Source organism: Solanum stenotomum, chromosome 3 (assembly GCF_019186545.1).
Source record: "Solanum stenotomum isolate F172 chromosome 3, ASM1918654v1, whole genome shotgun sequence".
NCBI classification, from domain to species: Eukaryota; Viridiplantae; Streptophyta; class Magnoliopsida; order Solanales; family Solanaceae; genus Solanum; species Solanum stenotomum.
Window position 1 is genome coordinate 4,466,031 of NC_064284.1, and position 17,638 is coordinate 4,483,668.

The 17,638-nt window shown below is 36.6% G+C and overlaps 1 protein-coding gene across 1 annotated transcript; it reads left to right on the top strand.

Moving 5' to 3' along the window:
• Positions 1-477: 477 nt before the first annotated feature.
• On the top strand, positions 478-17,228 carry LOC125857465 (stromal processing peptidase, chloroplastic). The gene is made up of 25 exons (XM_049537061.1): positions 478-781; positions 2,331-2,528; positions 3,235-3,461; positions 4,195-4,393; positions 4,893-4,940; positions 5,122-5,229; positions 5,344-5,532; positions 5,619-5,918; positions 7,101-7,202; positions 7,597-7,731; positions 8,339-8,563; positions 8,897-9,100; positions 9,596-9,766; positions 10,059-10,208; positions 10,832-10,969; positions 11,364-11,591; positions 11,728-11,880; positions 12,084-12,210; positions 14,262-14,364; positions 14,971-15,091; positions 15,171-15,251; positions 15,523-15,624; positions 15,779-15,929; positions 16,048-16,171; positions 16,730-17,228. The coding sequence occupies exons 1-24, from the start codon at positions 596-598 to the stop codon at positions 16,137-16,139; spliced, it is 3,738 nt and encodes a 1,245-aa protein (XP_049393018.1). The 5' UTR covers positions 478-595; the 3' UTR covers positions 16,140-16,171; positions 16,730-17,228.
• Positions 17,229-17,638: the final 410 nt, after the last annotated feature.

Here is a 17,638-nt window from a genome sequence, read left to right on the forward strand (position 1 = left end):
GAGTTTATGGAGATGTTTGGAGGCTAGAAGTGTATACATGACACATAGATCAAGAATATGTATGATGGAGCCATGACTCGAATAAGAACAGCGGGAGGAGATTCAAAACACTTTCCAGTTTTGATGGGGTTGGATCAGGGATCATCCTTAGCCCTTTTTTTTTTTGCTTCGATGTTGAATGAATTGACACGATAATACATTCAAGGTGAGTTGGCATGGTACATGACTTTGTTATATTATTCTATCAAATTGATTTTGATATAAAATAATATAATAATCGGTATTATATATATTAAAATATATCACAATAATATCAATTTTTTTTGTACCATATCAAACAAAATGTTGATTTTTTTCTCCACAATATTAAACCAAAAAAAGTAAGTAGAAAAAAAAATCTGAGCCACCACTTAACAATTAACACACAGACTCCTCCTCCTGAACCATACCCTCCAAACTTACCGTTAAAACGAAAGGCTCATCTTTAACAACCCCTCTTTTTCGCTCAGTTGAGAAACTCTCTACAGCGACTTACATTCTTCATCGCTCTTCTCTTTCCCATAAACCCTAATTTCTCAAGAATTGGGAAGAAAATATGCAAGCAACATCTATTGTATTCAATACCAAGCCGGTTCTAGCTCCAATTCATGTCAAGAGTCTATACAGCGAACCGCCCTCTTCCTTGGTAGCATCTCAATCCAATTGGGTTCACCGGAAGAAGAGTATTAAGTTGCGTTCTCGTAGGCATCCTCAGAATCGAGCTTATTTCATTCAGCATAAGGTATGGTAGTCTTCTTGATCTTTTCCGGGTTTTCTTGCTCTCATTTGACTAGTTTTCTTGTTCTTTTCCGGGTTTTCTTGTTCTTTTTCGGGTTTTATTTGTTCTCAATGACTTCTATTGCTTCAACGTGTCAAGAATCAGCAATAGTTGGTTTCTTGTATTGGATAAATTGCCCCCGGGGTTAAGGAACAAGTTCTAGCCCTGCCCAAGCGAACCAGTGGCAGAACCACATGTATCCTAGGGTCGTATATATATGTATTGAATCCCTTCGTTTTTCGTACCAGTGGCAGAACCACATGTATCCCAGGGTCGTATGTACTACTTATAGATATATTGAATCCCTTTGATTTTTTCGTATATTTCCATTGAAGCAAACTAAGTCTTGTGTTTAAGTGTAAAAGGTTAGAGGGTCAGACCCATTCAAGTGTAGAAGGCTATTGGCTGCGTAGATGGATCCAAATGGACTTTTAAGTCATCAAAAAGAAAAAATTAATGGTCAAGAATCTGCAATAGCTGGTTGACTTGTAAAATTATATTGTTTGGAATGTGATTATGTGCACTTATTGGAGTTTTGAGGTCTAAAACTCGATTTAATGTTTACTTTTTTCTTCTTATGAGACTTGTAAAATTATATTGTTTGGAATGTGTTTATGTGCACTTATTGGAGTTTTGAGGTCTAAAACTCGATTTAATGTTTACTTTTTTCTTCTTATGATGGTGGGGTGCGTGCAATTTGGGAGCACCTCGACTATTCCACTACCATGTGCTACTTCCATTGTCAGAAGTACCGAGTAACTCTACTCTCTAAGACTTAGGTAGATGGGATGAAATCACCTAGTTTTTTTTTTTTTTTGGGTCTCTGCTGGGATTTGAACGCGAGATGTCATGGTTTTCCTGGTACATCATTGGACCTTGGCCACTACACCACAACCTTAGACATTAGACATTTCCTACCTTGACTTCAATTAAATGTTATTCAAGGTTGTCTGTAATCATTACGAGGTTGATAGTTCTGATTTCCCTTAACAGTGTGTGTATAGTGATCTCCATATTTTTGTGATACTTAACTTTCAAAATAACAAAAAAGTGCTTAGATGGATATAACATTTAGTGCGTCATTTATCATAGCTGGAGAATTATTATGATTGCCCAATTCTTTATGAGGCATCACAAGTTTACGCCTCTTTTAAAAACCTATTTTTCCCCATCGGGAAGAGAAAAGTTAAAAAACTGTCGCAGCCGGAGATATATGTGCTAGGATAAGGCTTTTGAAACCATTTTGGCGTCTTCATAGTCTTGCAGTAGTTTGGTCCACTTATTCTGCCTGTCCGACTTACTCTGTGATAACTGATAAGAGACTACTATATGATGAAAATGTATATGATGGTTTCAGACTTGAAGACAAGCCAAAATAGTTTTAAATTGAGGGAAATGAATGTATATTTTTCTTTTTAATGGTTTCTGGTTAATTTTGTCTCTTTTCTTGATTGAAGAATGCATCCTTCTGTCAGTGACATTGTCTTTGTTAATCTTTTGCCTTTTTGTTAAGTTGCAGAATGTGCAGGGAAGATGTCTTCATCAGAATGTGGAACAATTAAACAGAGCCAATATATTATATCGGAGGCAACCTGTTTCGTGCTTTCTCTATCCTCAAACCAGACAAACTCTTTCCAAAATACCAAAAAATGGGGTCTTTCTTGACAAGTCTAGCTTTCATCTGTCAAAGCAGCCTTGTGCCAACATCTCTGTAAGATTTATCCTTCAGCAGTATTCATGGTGGCCTTTAAGTTGTTATAGGATGGTTTAAACTCCTGATAAATCTGCTATTGTGTTTATTCATGATTAAATGCTCAATCAAATATTTTTAGGGTTTATTAATTAAGGGCATGCTTTAATTAGGTAAAATACCTGTTGAGCTTGTCTCATTGACCTGGCTTTTTAGCATTGACATTATTGGTTGGAATTTGAAATGGTTTACAGTGAAGAAGTCGGATTGTGCAAGGACCATGTATATAGTTTCTTAATAGTAAATTCCTATCTCCGAAAATGTTCCCAATTCCTCTTGTCACGATGATGACGGCAAACAGGGAACACACTCAGTTGATGCAGCACTGTCTAGCTCAATCAAGGGTTGATCTGTAGATGTCCATGTGAAGAATGAGCGAAAGTATTATCTTAGCACTGGTTAAACTCTTTTGGTGCTCCTATAAGGATGTTGCATGCCAAGATGTTTTGGGCTTGTTAATCTAGATATGTTATATGTATATTGCGGTACTATTTGTTATTTCTTTGCTTCTTATCACTAGTTTAAGAACTAAAAGGTGCAGTTTTGATTAGCTTTGTATCTTAAATTCAAATTGTTCGACTATATTTTCTTAAATTTAAATTGTTAGACTATATTTGCCTAGTTTTGGTCTGCCATAGAATATAATTTCCAAGCCAAAAATTTGCAGGTTCCACGGGCGACTGTTGGCCCAGATGAACCTCATGCAGCAAGTACAACATGGCCAGAGGGTGTCTTGGAGAAACAAGGATTTGATATGCTTGATCCTGAAGTAGAGAGAGCAGAGTTTGAACAGTTTTTGAGTTCTGAACTTCCATCTCACCCGAAATTGTACCGAGGGCAGCTCAAAAATGGACTTCGCTACCTCATTCTACCTAATAAAGTTCCTCCAAATAGGTATGTTCCTATTAATATTGAAAGGATCAATATACTTTGATTATATTATAACGATTCCAAAAATCTCGTGTTCCCCCCTTGTGAATAAATGTTGTTTATGGATTTTACTTCTCTTTGAATCTGGGAGAAACTCATAGTCAAATATAATTTTCTTCAACTTCCACTTTTTTGATAAATTAAGGTATTTTATAACAGCACACCAAGTTAGCGTTGAAATCTATAATGCAGTCTGTGTGGCCTTTTATTACAATATTTCCTTTAATCTTACCTAACCTTATCTACCCTCATCTTTCAAATTATCCTGACTGTACAATCACACTGTATTCCTTCTTACACCATAAGAATATATGAAATAGGGGTGATCTTTAAAATACATCCACTGATTAATTTGAAACTGCCACTGGAAGCTAATATGAGAGATGCTGATCAAAACTGTCCAGAAAATGAATTGACCAAACAAAATTAAAATATTGTACAACCCTAGACAAGAGAGGATTGCACCTCCAACTTCCAACCTTAAGGCTGTGGGTTCTAGTCACCATGGAAACAAATTACCATACAGAAAAAAACAAATGTTGTATGACCCTAGACTATCCTTTAAGGGATTAAAATTGGTTCCCCCCCTCCTCTTCCTCTTTGATAAGTAAATTTGATTTTTGTCATGCTATAAAAGCAATCATGTGATTCTTCATCTCTTCTTATACATTGTTTACTCTATCCATGTTAAGTACAGATTTGAAGCACACATGGAAGTTCATGTGGGATCAATCGATGAGGAAGATGATGAGCAAGGAATTGCTCACATGATTGAACATGTTGCTTTTCTTGGAAGTAAGAAACGCGAGAAACTTTTGGGAACCGGGGCACGATCAAATGCTTACACAGATTTTCATCATACTGTGTTCCACATCCATTCACCCACTAGCACGAAGGTTTGCCAAGTTGTCATGTCATCATGCCTTTGAAATTTGTGCTTACTAATTTCATAATCAAGTAGATGATCTCATAAATACAGTACTCACACCTGTAATCAGTTTCTTCTTTTTTGTAACATTCAACTTCATTCTTTCTAAAGTTCAAAAGATGGCCACCCCCAAATAAATAAATAAATAAAATGAATAGAAGATATTAGTAGGAAAGAAAACTGAGGGAATAGAAACAAACAAACCTCAACAATGTTAATGCCTTTTTGTGTTGAGGCATTATATCAAATGCATATTGTAATATAACCAACTAGAGTGACCTGGTCAATGCTTCTTTTGGTAGACTTGCAAAGTGTATGGAGACAACTTGTTCCATTCACTGTTTTTTCACTCATAAAAACTCACAGTGTGGTCTCAATTATTTTCTATGTTATCCACATATTGTTTTTGTTGCTTTTAGTTAGTTTGCATCACATGTGGTTTGATTGATCAAAATTTCTCCCTCCAGGGCTCAGAAGGCGATTGTCTTCCAGTGGTCCTAGATGCTCTGAATGAGGTATTAGTAGTAATTATTTTTCATTTGCTTCTTCGATTGCAGCAATCTCGCTTTTCCTAGAATCTTGTGTACCATCTGATAAAATCCTTTCCCTCATATGTGCCTTTTCCCCTTGGTCTTACTTAGTGAAAAAGCTTATGGTTGATCGTTTTAAGTTTTTTTTTTTTTTTGAAAAATATAGATTGCTTTCCATCCCAAGTTTCTCGCTTCGCGAGTTGAGAAAGAAAGACGTGCAATACTGTCAGAGCTACAAATGATGAATACTATAGAATACCGTGTCGATTGCCAGGTAATTAGCAAGATGATCATAATCATCTTTTTGTTTGCTTTTATGTAGTTCATTAGTTTGAAGTTCTCATACTAATAAAAAAACGATTATCTTCTCATGCTTTGTTCATCTCAGTTGTTACAACACTTGCATTCCGAGAACAAGCTGAGCAAAAGATTCCCAATTGGGCTGGAAGAGCAGATCAAGAAATGGGATGCTGATAAAATCAGGAAATTTCATGAACGTTGGTACTTTCCAGCAAATGCCACCTTATACATTGTGGGAGATATAGATAATATTTCACAGACCATTTACCATATTGAAGTATGTTTCTTTGCACACAGAAATGTTTGTCATTTTGTAGAAATTTCCTGCAACTGTATCCAGTACTTACAGAGGAGTCTCTGCAGGATGTTTTTGGGCAAACGGAAATGGATAATGAGTCTAATTCAGCACCAAGTCCAAGTGCTTTTGGTGCAATGGCTAGTTTTCTAGTTCCCAAGCTGACAGTTGGACTCTCAAGCAATTCCACCCATGACAGGTCATCTGTTTCCTTGGATCAGTCCAAAGCATTGCGGAGGGAGAGGCATGCAGTGCGGCCTCCGGTTCAGCATAATTGGTCTCTTCCTGGGTACAATGATGATGCTAAAACGCCACAGATATTTCAGCATGAGTTACTACAAAATTTCTCAATTAATATGTTTTGCAAGGTATGACTGGACCTAGTATTGAACTTGTGTTGCATAATTTCCTATTTGGATTTTTTCAGTGTCATTGTTATATTTCTCTTTCTTTGTAACTATTAGTTAGTAGAGTCTACAATTTTTCTCCTGGAACCATTTGTAGCTCCTAACTGATCACACTAGACATGACCACACATTGAATGGTAAATAAAAGAAAGCTACTTTCGTCAAGCCGTGAACAGATAATTGTATGCGTCAGGTAACATTTAGCCAAAGAAACTCTGTCAGAAGTGCTATGTCTCTGTTGCTCTGAGATTTTAAAATGTCATTTGAAGGTTCTTGATTCCCCTTTCCCAAGATTTCTTGCACTCTCTTGTCCTTCGTTTTCTTCATGTTTTAGTGGATTGTGTCTTTATTTCTTAAACATGTTAGCAAATTGAAGTTGTAATGCTTAGGGAATTTCTTGTTATGTTATTTTCAGTGTTCAACCTGAAGGGAACCTACTAGGTCAAGATGAAATTTACTTTTGCAGTCAACTTTTGACCTTTTTTTTTTGGGTGTTCTAGGTTCTTTAGTCCTTTATGGTGGAGTCTTTTCTTTCCTAAAGAGAATCTAGAATTTCATTTATTCAGCAATATTTTAAAGAACAATTAGGAAAATCAGACTGCTAGTCTTATGTGTGGAAATTATCGTTTCTTTTTCCCCTGATGTAACTTCAACCTGTAAAGCTCTGCAGGTGTTTTCTATTGTGATTTTATGCAACCATCAGACAGTCTAATACCCTGTCCTATTTATCTTTTAAGTTTTTTGCAGTGAGGGGGTGGGTTAGGGTTGGTGCCAGCTGTAGCAATAAGTTTTTTGGTTTTTAAGTTTGACTTTTGCTGTTATTTGTCTATAAGATCATAGTAATGTTACCTTCTCACCCTTGGGGTGAATACACCAGCCATCCCCGCAATGTCCATTCTCCTCTTTGACAATAGGAAAGATAAGATCTCACTCTGAAATGACCATGTGAAACTGATGTTGTTCGATCCTTCTCAGATAGTTATTATCAAATTATGCAATTTGCATTTCATTTATGGTGGTGCCTGCGGGTTTATATAATGTTCGTTCTTCCTAGCATTTTTTTTCTCAATTTCCTATATGAGTTCCCTTCTTGTATCTGCATTCTCTGATTTGCTTTTTCTCTTATTGTTATTCGTTTCCTAGATTCCTGTGAACAAGGTCCGGACATATGGTAATTTGAGGAATGTGCTAATGAAGAGGATATTTCTTTCTGCTTTGCATTTCCGTATCAACACTCGGTACAAGGTGCATCTATGTAACTTTTGTCTACCTCTTTTTATCATTTTCTATATTCTATTACCTCCTTACATTTTACCATATGATGTTAAAAATAGGGGCTTTCAATCACGCCTCAAATGTTTATCCTATGTACTTATTTTCTGTGATTCTTAGTTTCCTGAATGGGACTATTTGTTAAATGAAAGGGTATTTTAATTCCCGAGAAGATGTATGTACAGTATACTAGAGTTGCAAGGATGACTTTCCTATATACAAACTGAGAATTGTGCTAGTTAATTTTTTTTTCGAGGGGGTGGGGTGAGGGTGAGGGTGGGTAAGGGGTGATTCTTCTGTATAATGTAACCATTGAAATTCAACTTTTGCAATTTTATTGTTTGCTAATTTTTGAAGAACTTTTCAGAGTTCAAATCCTCCTTTCACCTCAGTTGAACTGGATCATAGTGACTCTGGAAGGGAAGGGTGTACTGTGACCACTCTCACAGTGACTGCGGAACCTAAAAATTGGCAGAATGCAATCAAAGTTGCTGTGCAGGAGGTTTGTTCTGCTATTTGCTTCAGTACAGCAGTTACTTTTATTTTTTTCTTTTGATAATTTGTTTGTTATCCTCCTTGTCGCCATTGCACTCTTCTTGATTATGATGTTTGTTTTTGTTGGAGGTATAAGCAAGTAAATAAAAGTATGCTCCCTCTAAAGCTTAAGTATTCAAATGAAATGGTTACACACTTCAACATGGTATATTTGCTTAGCAGAGATCCTGGGTCTCACTGCTACCCATTAGTATTAATTTTTTTTATTTATATTTGCTTGACTCATGAAATAGTATTAAGCCCGCACATGAGAGTGTGTTGGAGTCTTGGAGATATAATCAAGTAAACAAAAAGTTATTCTTTCTAGCAACTTAAGCTTTTAAGATGAGATGGTTGCACACTTCAACAATTATATCTTTCCCTTGCAACTTTTTCTGTGCTTTTCTTCAAAAATGGATCAAGGCTGTACTTTGCGATTTCTTGATGTCTCTTTTCTTTTCATTTGTTCTGATGGGGATATTCATTTTTCTTTATGCTGATCATATAGGCTCTTCTCATCTTCCCACCTATCGTTTTTCTTCAACTTTGATGATGTTTTCCTATGTATGGTAAAGGTCCGAAGGCTGAAAGAATTCGGTGTCACCAAGGGTGAGTTAGCTCGTTATACAGATGCCTTGCTAAAAGATAGCGAACAGTTAGCTGCTATGATCGACAATGTTTCATCCGTGGATAATCTGGATTTTGTCATGGAGAGTGATGCACTTGGCCATACTGTTATGGATCAAAGTCAAGGGCATGAAAGCTTGCTTGCTGTTGCCGGAACTATCACTTTGGAGGAGGTGATATTCTAATTGGTGCTTTTACACTTGCAGTTGACTTCTATTCTCCACATTGTGTTATTAGATTATCTTGGAAATTCTATTTCAGTCCAACTTGTTGCATTCAATCACAGTTATTTGATGTTTATATGATAAATAAGCGTTAATTATTATTACTTGCTGAACCTACATATATTTTCTCCTTTGGTGCATACATGATCTCTTAATCCCTGACCAATATGCTACTCAGTCCATTGTGCCAACCATATTTTATACGTCTTGAGCATTCAAAACTGTTGCTTCTTGGTGCTTGAAGTTCTTAATAATATGTTCTATGACCTAACTGCATTTTAGGTAAATGCCACTGGTGCTGAAGTGTTGGAATATATTTCTGATTTTGGAAAACCATCAGCACCCCTTCCTGCAGCAATTGTTGCATGTGTTCCAACAAAGGTGCATGTTGAAGAAGGAGGAGAACATGAATTCAGAATATCTCCAGAGGAGATAACAACTGCTATCAAATCAGGTCTGAAGGAACCAATTGAGCCAGAGCCGGAGGTGGATTTTCTAAGTTCTCTCATCTTTTAACTGCTTTCAGCTCTTATTTTGTTTATGGAGCAATAGGCTATCTTAGCTGATAGTTCAGGGTGCAAACTGATGCCGTTAACTTCAAATGTATTCTCTTAACAAAGTCTAATTAGTATGGCTTTTGTTTTCTTTTTCCGATCTGAAACCTCTCTACCTCCGCGAGGTAGGGGTAAGGTGTGCGTACACTCTACCCTCCCCAGACCCAACCTGTGGACTGTGGGATTACACGGGGTATTTTGTTGCTGAATTTTGTTTTCTTTTTCTGACCTAAAGCATCTCTACCTCCATGAGGTAGGGGTAAGGTCTGTGTACCCTCCCTTAGACCCACCTGTGGGATTTGTGGGATTACACTGGGTATGTTGTTGTTGACCTAAAACTCTTTTTCAAGTTGTAAAGGCAAGGTAGAGGTTTTTCTGTCAACAACTTGTAGATGACTGTTCACTGTTTTTTCTTTGATGTTTTCAGCTTGAGGTGCCAACTGAATTGATCACGTCAAAACAACTTGAAGAACTGAGGTTGAAGAGGTGCCCGTCCTTTGTTCCAGTGGAGACAAATTCAAATATCACTAAATCCTATGACAATGAAACTGGGATCGTTCAAAGACGTCTTTCAAATGGTATTCCTGTAAATTATAAGGTAGGGTCATGTACCATGTTCAAGTTATATTTAGATTCTACTGTTCGTCTTGTTATCACCTTCAAAAGTTTGAAATTTTAACATTACCCAGTGTTTAGGATTATTTTGATTCCTCTAATTGGGTTCATAAGCTCATTCTTTTGGTGTACCCAAACGAATAGGAATTGATTTACTGTAAGAAACATATGAGATCTTGCAACCAAATGAAAAGGAAAATAAAAAATATGAGAGGTTCCTGTTTTCTTGCTTGCTAGTTTCTCTAGTTTTTGATTTTTTAGTTGTAATTTGATAGATTACAAAAAATGAAGCCAATTGTGGGGTGATGAGACTTATTGTTGGAGGTGGACGGGCAGCTGAAAGTTCTGATGAAAAGGGATCCGTGATTGTGGGTGTTCGCACTCTGAGTGAAGGGGGCCGTGTTGGAAACTTTTCAAGAGAACAGGTTAGGATCTATTATTCTTGATGAAACTGCCTACATCTTGTCTGCTCTTTAAATAGCTTGAGAAACAGAAGGTCTCTAGTATGTCCTTTGTGTTGATCAAAGTTTATAAAATAGAATAATGATACTGCATCAGGATGATATTAGCTCTTTTAGTTCCTCTTTGATCTGGCAAATTCTTGCTGGTTCTTGTACTGTAAATTTTTTTTTTTTCTAATTATAAGTTGTATCATTAGTCTTAATTGTGCACTTACTCAACTGATTGCCTAAATTAGTTAATATTCAATACTGTAATCAAAGATGAGACTGCACACAATACTTCTACATGTCCTTGACAACTTGTGAACAAATTGGGGCTTCTCATATTATGTTCTTTGGACTTGGTGTGTTATTGAAGACAACTTCTCCTGTTCATTTGGTGTGGTTTTCACTTTCTTCTAACCAGTCTAACCTTTTCTTTTCATGAAAATTTTCCATGTTCTATAGATTGTTTATTATTTGCACATATTTGCATCTGCAATGGAAGTATTGGTGGTTGCCATGGAATTAAATCTTTGCTGAATCTGTATAGACATTGTCAGGAATGACATCTGTCAACTCTTTTGTCTTTTATGATGTGTCTTCAGGTAGAGCTTTTCTGTGTGAATCACCTAATAAATTGCTCACTGGAGTCAACAGAAGAATTTATCTGCATGGAGTTCCGGTTTACTTTACGAGACAATGCAATGCGTGCTGCTTTCCAGTTACTTCATATGGTGCTTGAGGTAATTTTAACAAAGACAACATATTTAGTAGTTCATACAATCATTGTCAATACTAGATACAGTTCTGCAGTTGTGCTCAATGTTGCTTATCATCCCCCACTTGATTTCCCGGAAATAAAAATGGCGCCTTTTGACATTACCTAGAGGAAAAATGGCAGTTCAATTTATGGTTCCTTTTGAGTATCGCCAAGGTTTTATTGCAATTATTGGGTTATTATATCAAAGCTGCTTTGTTTTCTAATTTGAAACTTTGCAATGAGATTTTTAAAGTTGTGATTTGCTGGTCAAGTTGTGTGTAGTCACTGTGCTAATCATCTGTGCAATTTAGAACACTAACTTGCTATTGTGTTGTTAAGAAATATTCTCACTTAAGTTAAATATGAGTGGCATGCAGCATAGCGTTTGGCTGGATGATGCATTTGACCGAGCTAAACAGTTGTACATGTCATATTACCGCTCTATCCCCAAGAGTTTAGAACGCTCGACTGCCCATAAGCTCATGCTAGCTATGCTAAATGGAGATGAGCGTTTTGTTGAGCCGACTCCACATTCATTGCAAAACTTAACTCTGGAAAGTGTAAGAGCAGCTGTAATGGATCAATTTGTCAGTGACAACATGGAGGTGAGCTTTGTCTTCTTTACAAAAGTATTTCGATAAGTTTTTTTTGTCAATTTATTGTTCTGCTCATTTGAACATAGTACCTCCGTGTTTGTTGATTGTGTTTCCTCTTCATTTGATTGTAATTGTCCTTTGTTAGGTGAGTATGGTTGGAGACTTCTCAGAGGAAGATATTGAGTCATGCATTCTTGACTATTTGGGAACTGTCAGACCAACAAAAGGTTTTGAGAAAGCACAGCAATACAGCCCAATCTTGTTTAGCACTGCTCCCTTTGGTTTGCAGCATCAACAAGTAAGAAAAGATTGTTACTCGTTATATGTATTTTTTTCCTGCCTTTCATTGGATGATCATCTTGGCCCTTGGTGGTGGTTTCTTGTGGTATATGTTAAAGATCTCAATTCTATTGTAGGCCAATGATTTTTCATGCTTTTATAATTCCAATTCGTTCCTTCATTTTTTTTCTAAACTGTAGTTCGTTGGTTATTTATTACCAGGTATTTTTAAAGGATACAGATGAGAGAGCATGTGCTTATATAGCCGGCCCTGCACCAAACCGTTGGGGATTTACTTTTGAGGGGAACGATCTTTTTGAGTCTGTGGGCAGTCCATCTCCAAATGACCGTGAGTGTTTTCACCATATACTTGGATTCAATGTTGCAACAAGTGTCAAATTTTTGAACTTAATTCCAAAAAAAATTGTGACAAGTAAATGTAACCTGATAATGTCCCCATGGTTGCAGAAAGATTTCTTTAATCTCGTCTGTAGCATGTCTAGTGTTGAAAAAAATGATGTTTCATAAAAGCATCATGATAAATGGTCAGTATGGACATTCTAACTTTCTGCATTTCTTTCTTCTGTGGATTCATAAGCACACTAGAAGTCCTCATTCAGTTTTGTGTGTTTGTCTCATTCAGTCTCTTGCAGTTTGTGAAAGAAATTCAAAAAATTATTAAAGCATGGTAGTCGGTAGATGAACTCTATGATCTCACAATTGTAGTAAGAGGATATCGTTGAACTTTTTTATATGTTTAGTATTAAAAAAAGTGGGTAGTAAAGAAATATGAGTTGAGAACACTGAACACCATTGTCTGAAGTGTGAGAAAAAAAGTGAAGCTCAAGGTAGTATTTGGGTTAAAAAAAATTATTGTCTACGGCAGCGAGAGGATCATTTTGAACTTTTTTATACACACCTGACATACCAATTATGGAGCTATGGAATCAACAATGTTGGAATCTAATCTTCAGGAGAGCTTTAAATGATTGGAGATAGGAAGAGTAGCTGCGCTTCTCAATACTTTTGAAGCTTTCAAAGGTAGAACCATGGCGGCTGTTTCACTTACTTGGTAAGGAGGGAACAAACTGAGTTTTTCAGTGAAATGAGCCTACTTATGGCTATGCAGTTTGGGTGATCACCAAGAGATTTGACCTGGGAAACAAATTTGGAAGGTCACAACCCCTTGCAAAGTATCATGTTTTGTCTGGCTGGTAGCTAACAAGGATTGTTTTACTCCTGAGAAGTTACAGAAGGACTGGCATCTGGTTTCCAGGTGCCTTCTCTGTAATGACGCACAGGAAAACAATAGTTACTTGTTCCTTCATTGTAGAGTGACTGATCAACTGTGGCAGTTGTTTTTGACATTGGGGAAGGTGAAATGGGTAATGCCAGGAAACACTCTTAACCTGTTGAGGGTGCTAGAATATTCAGCAGGGAGTATAGCAAAATGGTGGGTAGTCATGCCAGTTTCTATTTGGTGGATAGTGGGCAGAGAGAAATTCAGGTGTTTTTAGGGCAAGCCAAAACTCTATATAGGAGATCAAGCCTGATTGTATTTTGTCATTGCATTTCTGGTGTAAAGATTTTTTGGTAGAGGAGTCTTAGTTTACTAGAGTTGGAATCTTTGTAAGTAGATATATATTACTCATTGAATCTTTTGTAAAGCTGGCTCCCAGCACACATGCTGATGAATATACTGTTAACAACAACATACCCATGTAATCCCACGAGTGGGGGGGGGGTCGAGGGAGGGTAGAGTGCACGCAGACCTTACCCTACCTCATAGAGATAGAGAGGCCTTTTCCAGTAGACCCTTAGCTTAAATATAGCCTGCCAAACAGTTTGAATGAATGTATTGTTACCATTGTCATGGAAAAAAGGTGGGTAGTAAAGAAAGATGAGTCAAGAACACCATTGTCTGAAATGTGGAAGAGAAAGAGATGAAGCTCAAGGTATTATTTGGGTAACGAATAAAAATTATTGTCTACAGAAGGTGTGATTACCTTGTTTCCCTCCACTCTGAAGTGCTTATTTCTCTGGTAATGTGAAACCATTTGTGGAACTGGTGAGTGACTGCCTTTCCTTAACTTGTTTAGTTGCTTGACTTTGACTACTTATCTTTTTATCCATACATGCCATTCTTTTCACTACATTCATTTGAAGTCCGCTGTAGTATTGATGTTCTTGCAAATCCTAGTTTACTATGTGTCCTTATAGATGAACTAGTTAATGTATGTATACAAGGTTCTGCATTGACATAATTCAGACTGAATTCTCATACATCAGTCTTAATCTGCAAAGCTTCCTAAGAATGTCGGAGTTAAATGAATAATGCCTGCATGAATGGTATAATATGTTAGTCATCAACATAATTCAAATGGGTGAATTTCTTTCCAGATGAGTTGGAACAAAGTGGCACAAACCTACAAGGACGAGTCCGTAATCATCCTCTGTTTTTTGCCATTGCAATGGGTCTGTTGGCTGAGATCATAAACTCCAGGTAGATTATGAATTAATTTTGTTTACTCATTATAATTATTTTCCTTCTCTTGATTTTGAATTATATGAGAAGACGTGCAATCTCTCGGAATTCATGCTAACCTAGTGAAGAACAAAACACAGTTGAAGCAAAAGGTCTATATGGCGATACCAACTAGTTGGGACTATGCGTTAATCATGTTTTGTTTAAAAGTTTGTAGGTCTCTGTAGGGTAAGTGTGAGACTTTCTTTTTTCCTTTTTCAGAAGTAAGTGTGAGAGTTAGAGAACTCCTTATTTATCTTAAGAGATAATCTTTTAAGTACTTGAAGTGAACATGCGCAAATAGAGCAAAATAGATATAGGGGATTCTTGTAAACGCTACTTGGGATTGAGGCATAGTTACTTGATGGTAACTGTACTTTTACTGACACTATGGTGGTACCGAGCTGTCAAATAAACTGAAAGCTCTATTCAGATGACACAAAAAAGTACCTGTTAGTCTGTTACATGTCACCATTTGCAGCTAATACATTTCTGGTTCGTGGATTTTGAGGGTTGCTGTAACTTACTACCTCAGTTGCAATCTTGTTTCTTTTGTGCTTATATTACAGTATAACAAATGTGCAGGCTTTTCACAACAGTTAGGGACTCTCTTGGATTGACATATGATGTTTCATTTGAACTTAACCTCTTTGACCGGTTGAAGCTTGGGTGGTATGTCATCTCAGTGACTTCAACTCCTGGAAAGGTACAATCTTTTTTCTACTTGAACTAGCCTATATAAGAGTTCGAATTTGTTTTCTCAAGACTGATCAATGTGCTTACAGGTGCACAAAGCTGTTGATGCTTGCAAGAGTGTCCTAAGAGGTTTGCATAGCAACAGGATTGTACCGAGGGAATTGGACCGGGTTAGTTTCTTTCCTCGTGAATAATTGTTAACAAAAGATCATTCAGTTTCAGGTCTCAGCCACTACATGAGTCATTTCCTAAGTTTTATACCAGAATTTCGAGATTCTGGCATGTGATTGACTAATTAGTAAAATGGATCTGAACTAATGTGTTTGAGTCTGATCTATTCAGACTCTTTTCTTCCAGGCTACAGAAATCATTTAGATGTTAGTTTGACATCATATTGTCTAAACTAAATTCATGTGGTTTACACAATTCTTTTCTATATAGGCAAGACGAACGCTGCTTATGCGACACGAAGCCGAAATTAAGTCAAATGCCTATTGGCTTGGATTGTTATCTCATTTACAAGCACCTTCTGTACCTAGGAAGGTATCCTTTATTCTTAGTTTATTGTTCTCAATGTACTATTTTATCCATAACCAAAGAGACATCACATGGAAACCCAAAAGTTTTGCAGTTCTATTGTTTAGCTATGTTATTTTTTGAGCTTGAACTTCTTCTATCTTTTTTTGTTTGTTATCAGGACATCTCTTGCATCAAAGATCTCACTTTGTTGTATGAATCTGCCACCATTGAAGATGTATATGTTGCCTATGAGCAGTTGAAGATAGATGAGAGCTCTCTGTACTCATGTATTGGTATTGCTGGGGCTCAGGCTGGAGAAGATGTTTCTGGTAAAATTATTCATTTTCCTCCTTTTCTGTAGGAAGTTTCTCAACTCAGGTGTACTTGTGTGCTCTAGGCAACTCTTATTCTAAATTTTGCCATTGACAAATTGAACTGTTTGTGCAGCCTCATTAGAAGTGGAAGAAACAGATGAGGGCATTCAAGGTGTTATTCCCATGGGACGTGGGTCATCTACTATGACGCGCCCAACTACATGAGTCATTAGTGGAAAAATCGTTGATCAGATAAGGTGCAACTCTTGATTCAATTTCTGGGGATTTTTATCATTCAATTTCTGGGAATTTTTAAAAGGAAACCTCATTGTGAAGCTAAGCCTCTGAAAAGGAATTGATGATCTGACACTGTGTGATGATTGGTATTTTATAAAAATGTAGAAGAAAAAGGTAATAATGAAGTGTTTCAGAAACATGAGATTCAAGCTATATGATTCTGAATTTTAGATGTTTTCACTTATCTATTATATATTGTCATCAGAAAGGTTTGAATCTAAGAGAAAATGTTTGTTCACAGAGGTCTAACTTTATGTTGTTTCTACTCGTGCATCTCTGTTAGACATGGAATAGGTTTGGATCTTTACTTCCTTGTACTCTCTTCTTTTAAGAAGAAATGTGTATCGGTTTGAGTTTCACAAAATGCCTTAGATGGTGTAGTACTAGTTTATGCCATGTCCATGGTTTTTTCTAGCCTTACAGGTTTGGTCCATTAGTCGTTTTACATTATCAAACTAATAGTAGTCCTCACGATGGTTTGCAACTTGCGTTTAAACCACATTTTGCTGTTTTCTTAGGTTGTAGGTTATCATACACGCGCATAACGTTTATGTGACGAGCTACTAGTGTATCTTACATGATTATTGACATGCGGCTAAGATGAGGTTTAGTAAAGATCTTTAAAGGTCTGAAACCTGCAGAAGTCCCAAAACAATAAGCAATTGGAGCAACCTTCTATGATGGTTTGTTGAAAGAACTACTCTTCAAGGCCAAGCAAAGATGATTTGCAGAAGTGACATAGTTTACCTCTGGTCATGCATGTTCCTTTCGCAATGTATCAACCTGTTGAATGATAAAAGTTCACGCAACTTTTCTTCTTTTTTTTCCAGTTACCACACAGATCGAGTAGCAGTTGGTATCACTGTTATGTCTGATGTATAGATTCTATAGTTGGGGTTTTTTTTCTTTTCAGCCCCCTGTATTTGTTGAGGAAAGTCAGGAACTGACAGATCACAGTTCATGTATTGTGTACATATGTAATTGCAGATGCAGAATATACTTGCATTCTTTTCTACACCTCTCTCTCTCTCTCTATATGTTGTTGTTGGTATCACTACAATCTCTTTATTAGCCCAATTGATATAAAAGTTTATTCTCTATACAGTAAAGGGACAAAAGTGGCCTAAAAGTTTCAAATCTAATCCTAAACAATTTAAAAGGTCCAGAATTGATCAATCTCGTTCTTTATAATAATTATTCTTTTTTACGTCTTTGAAATATAACAATTCGATTATATTATTTTCTTATATGACAACCGAATATCTGAATAATACATTGAAAACTTGAGCCAAACCAAAATTTTAGGACAACGGAAAGCACCAAATGCACACCCCCCTTAATTGACAGAGACATAAATCCTTGCCTATCAGTTATCTCCATTATTTCATAAGAGCACAGAAGTTAGACTTTAGAAATATCTAAATGGA

What these genes read in the sequence shown, in the direction of transcription:
- LOC125857465 (XM_049537061.1), top strand. Translation starts at nt 596, where the DNA reads ATGCAAGCAACATCTATTGTATTCAATACCAAGCCGGTTCTAGCTCCA. An exon ending in CTTATTTCATTCAGCATAAG is followed by an intron (nt 782 to 2,330) that starts GTATGGTAGTCT and finishes CTTTTTGTTAAG; the next exon opens with TTGCAGAATGTGCAGGGAAG. An exon ending in CAATTAATATGTTTTGCAAG is followed by an intron (nt 5,919 to 7,100) that starts GTATGACTGGAC and finishes TTCGTTTCCTAG; the next exon opens with ATTCCTGTGAACAAGGTCCG.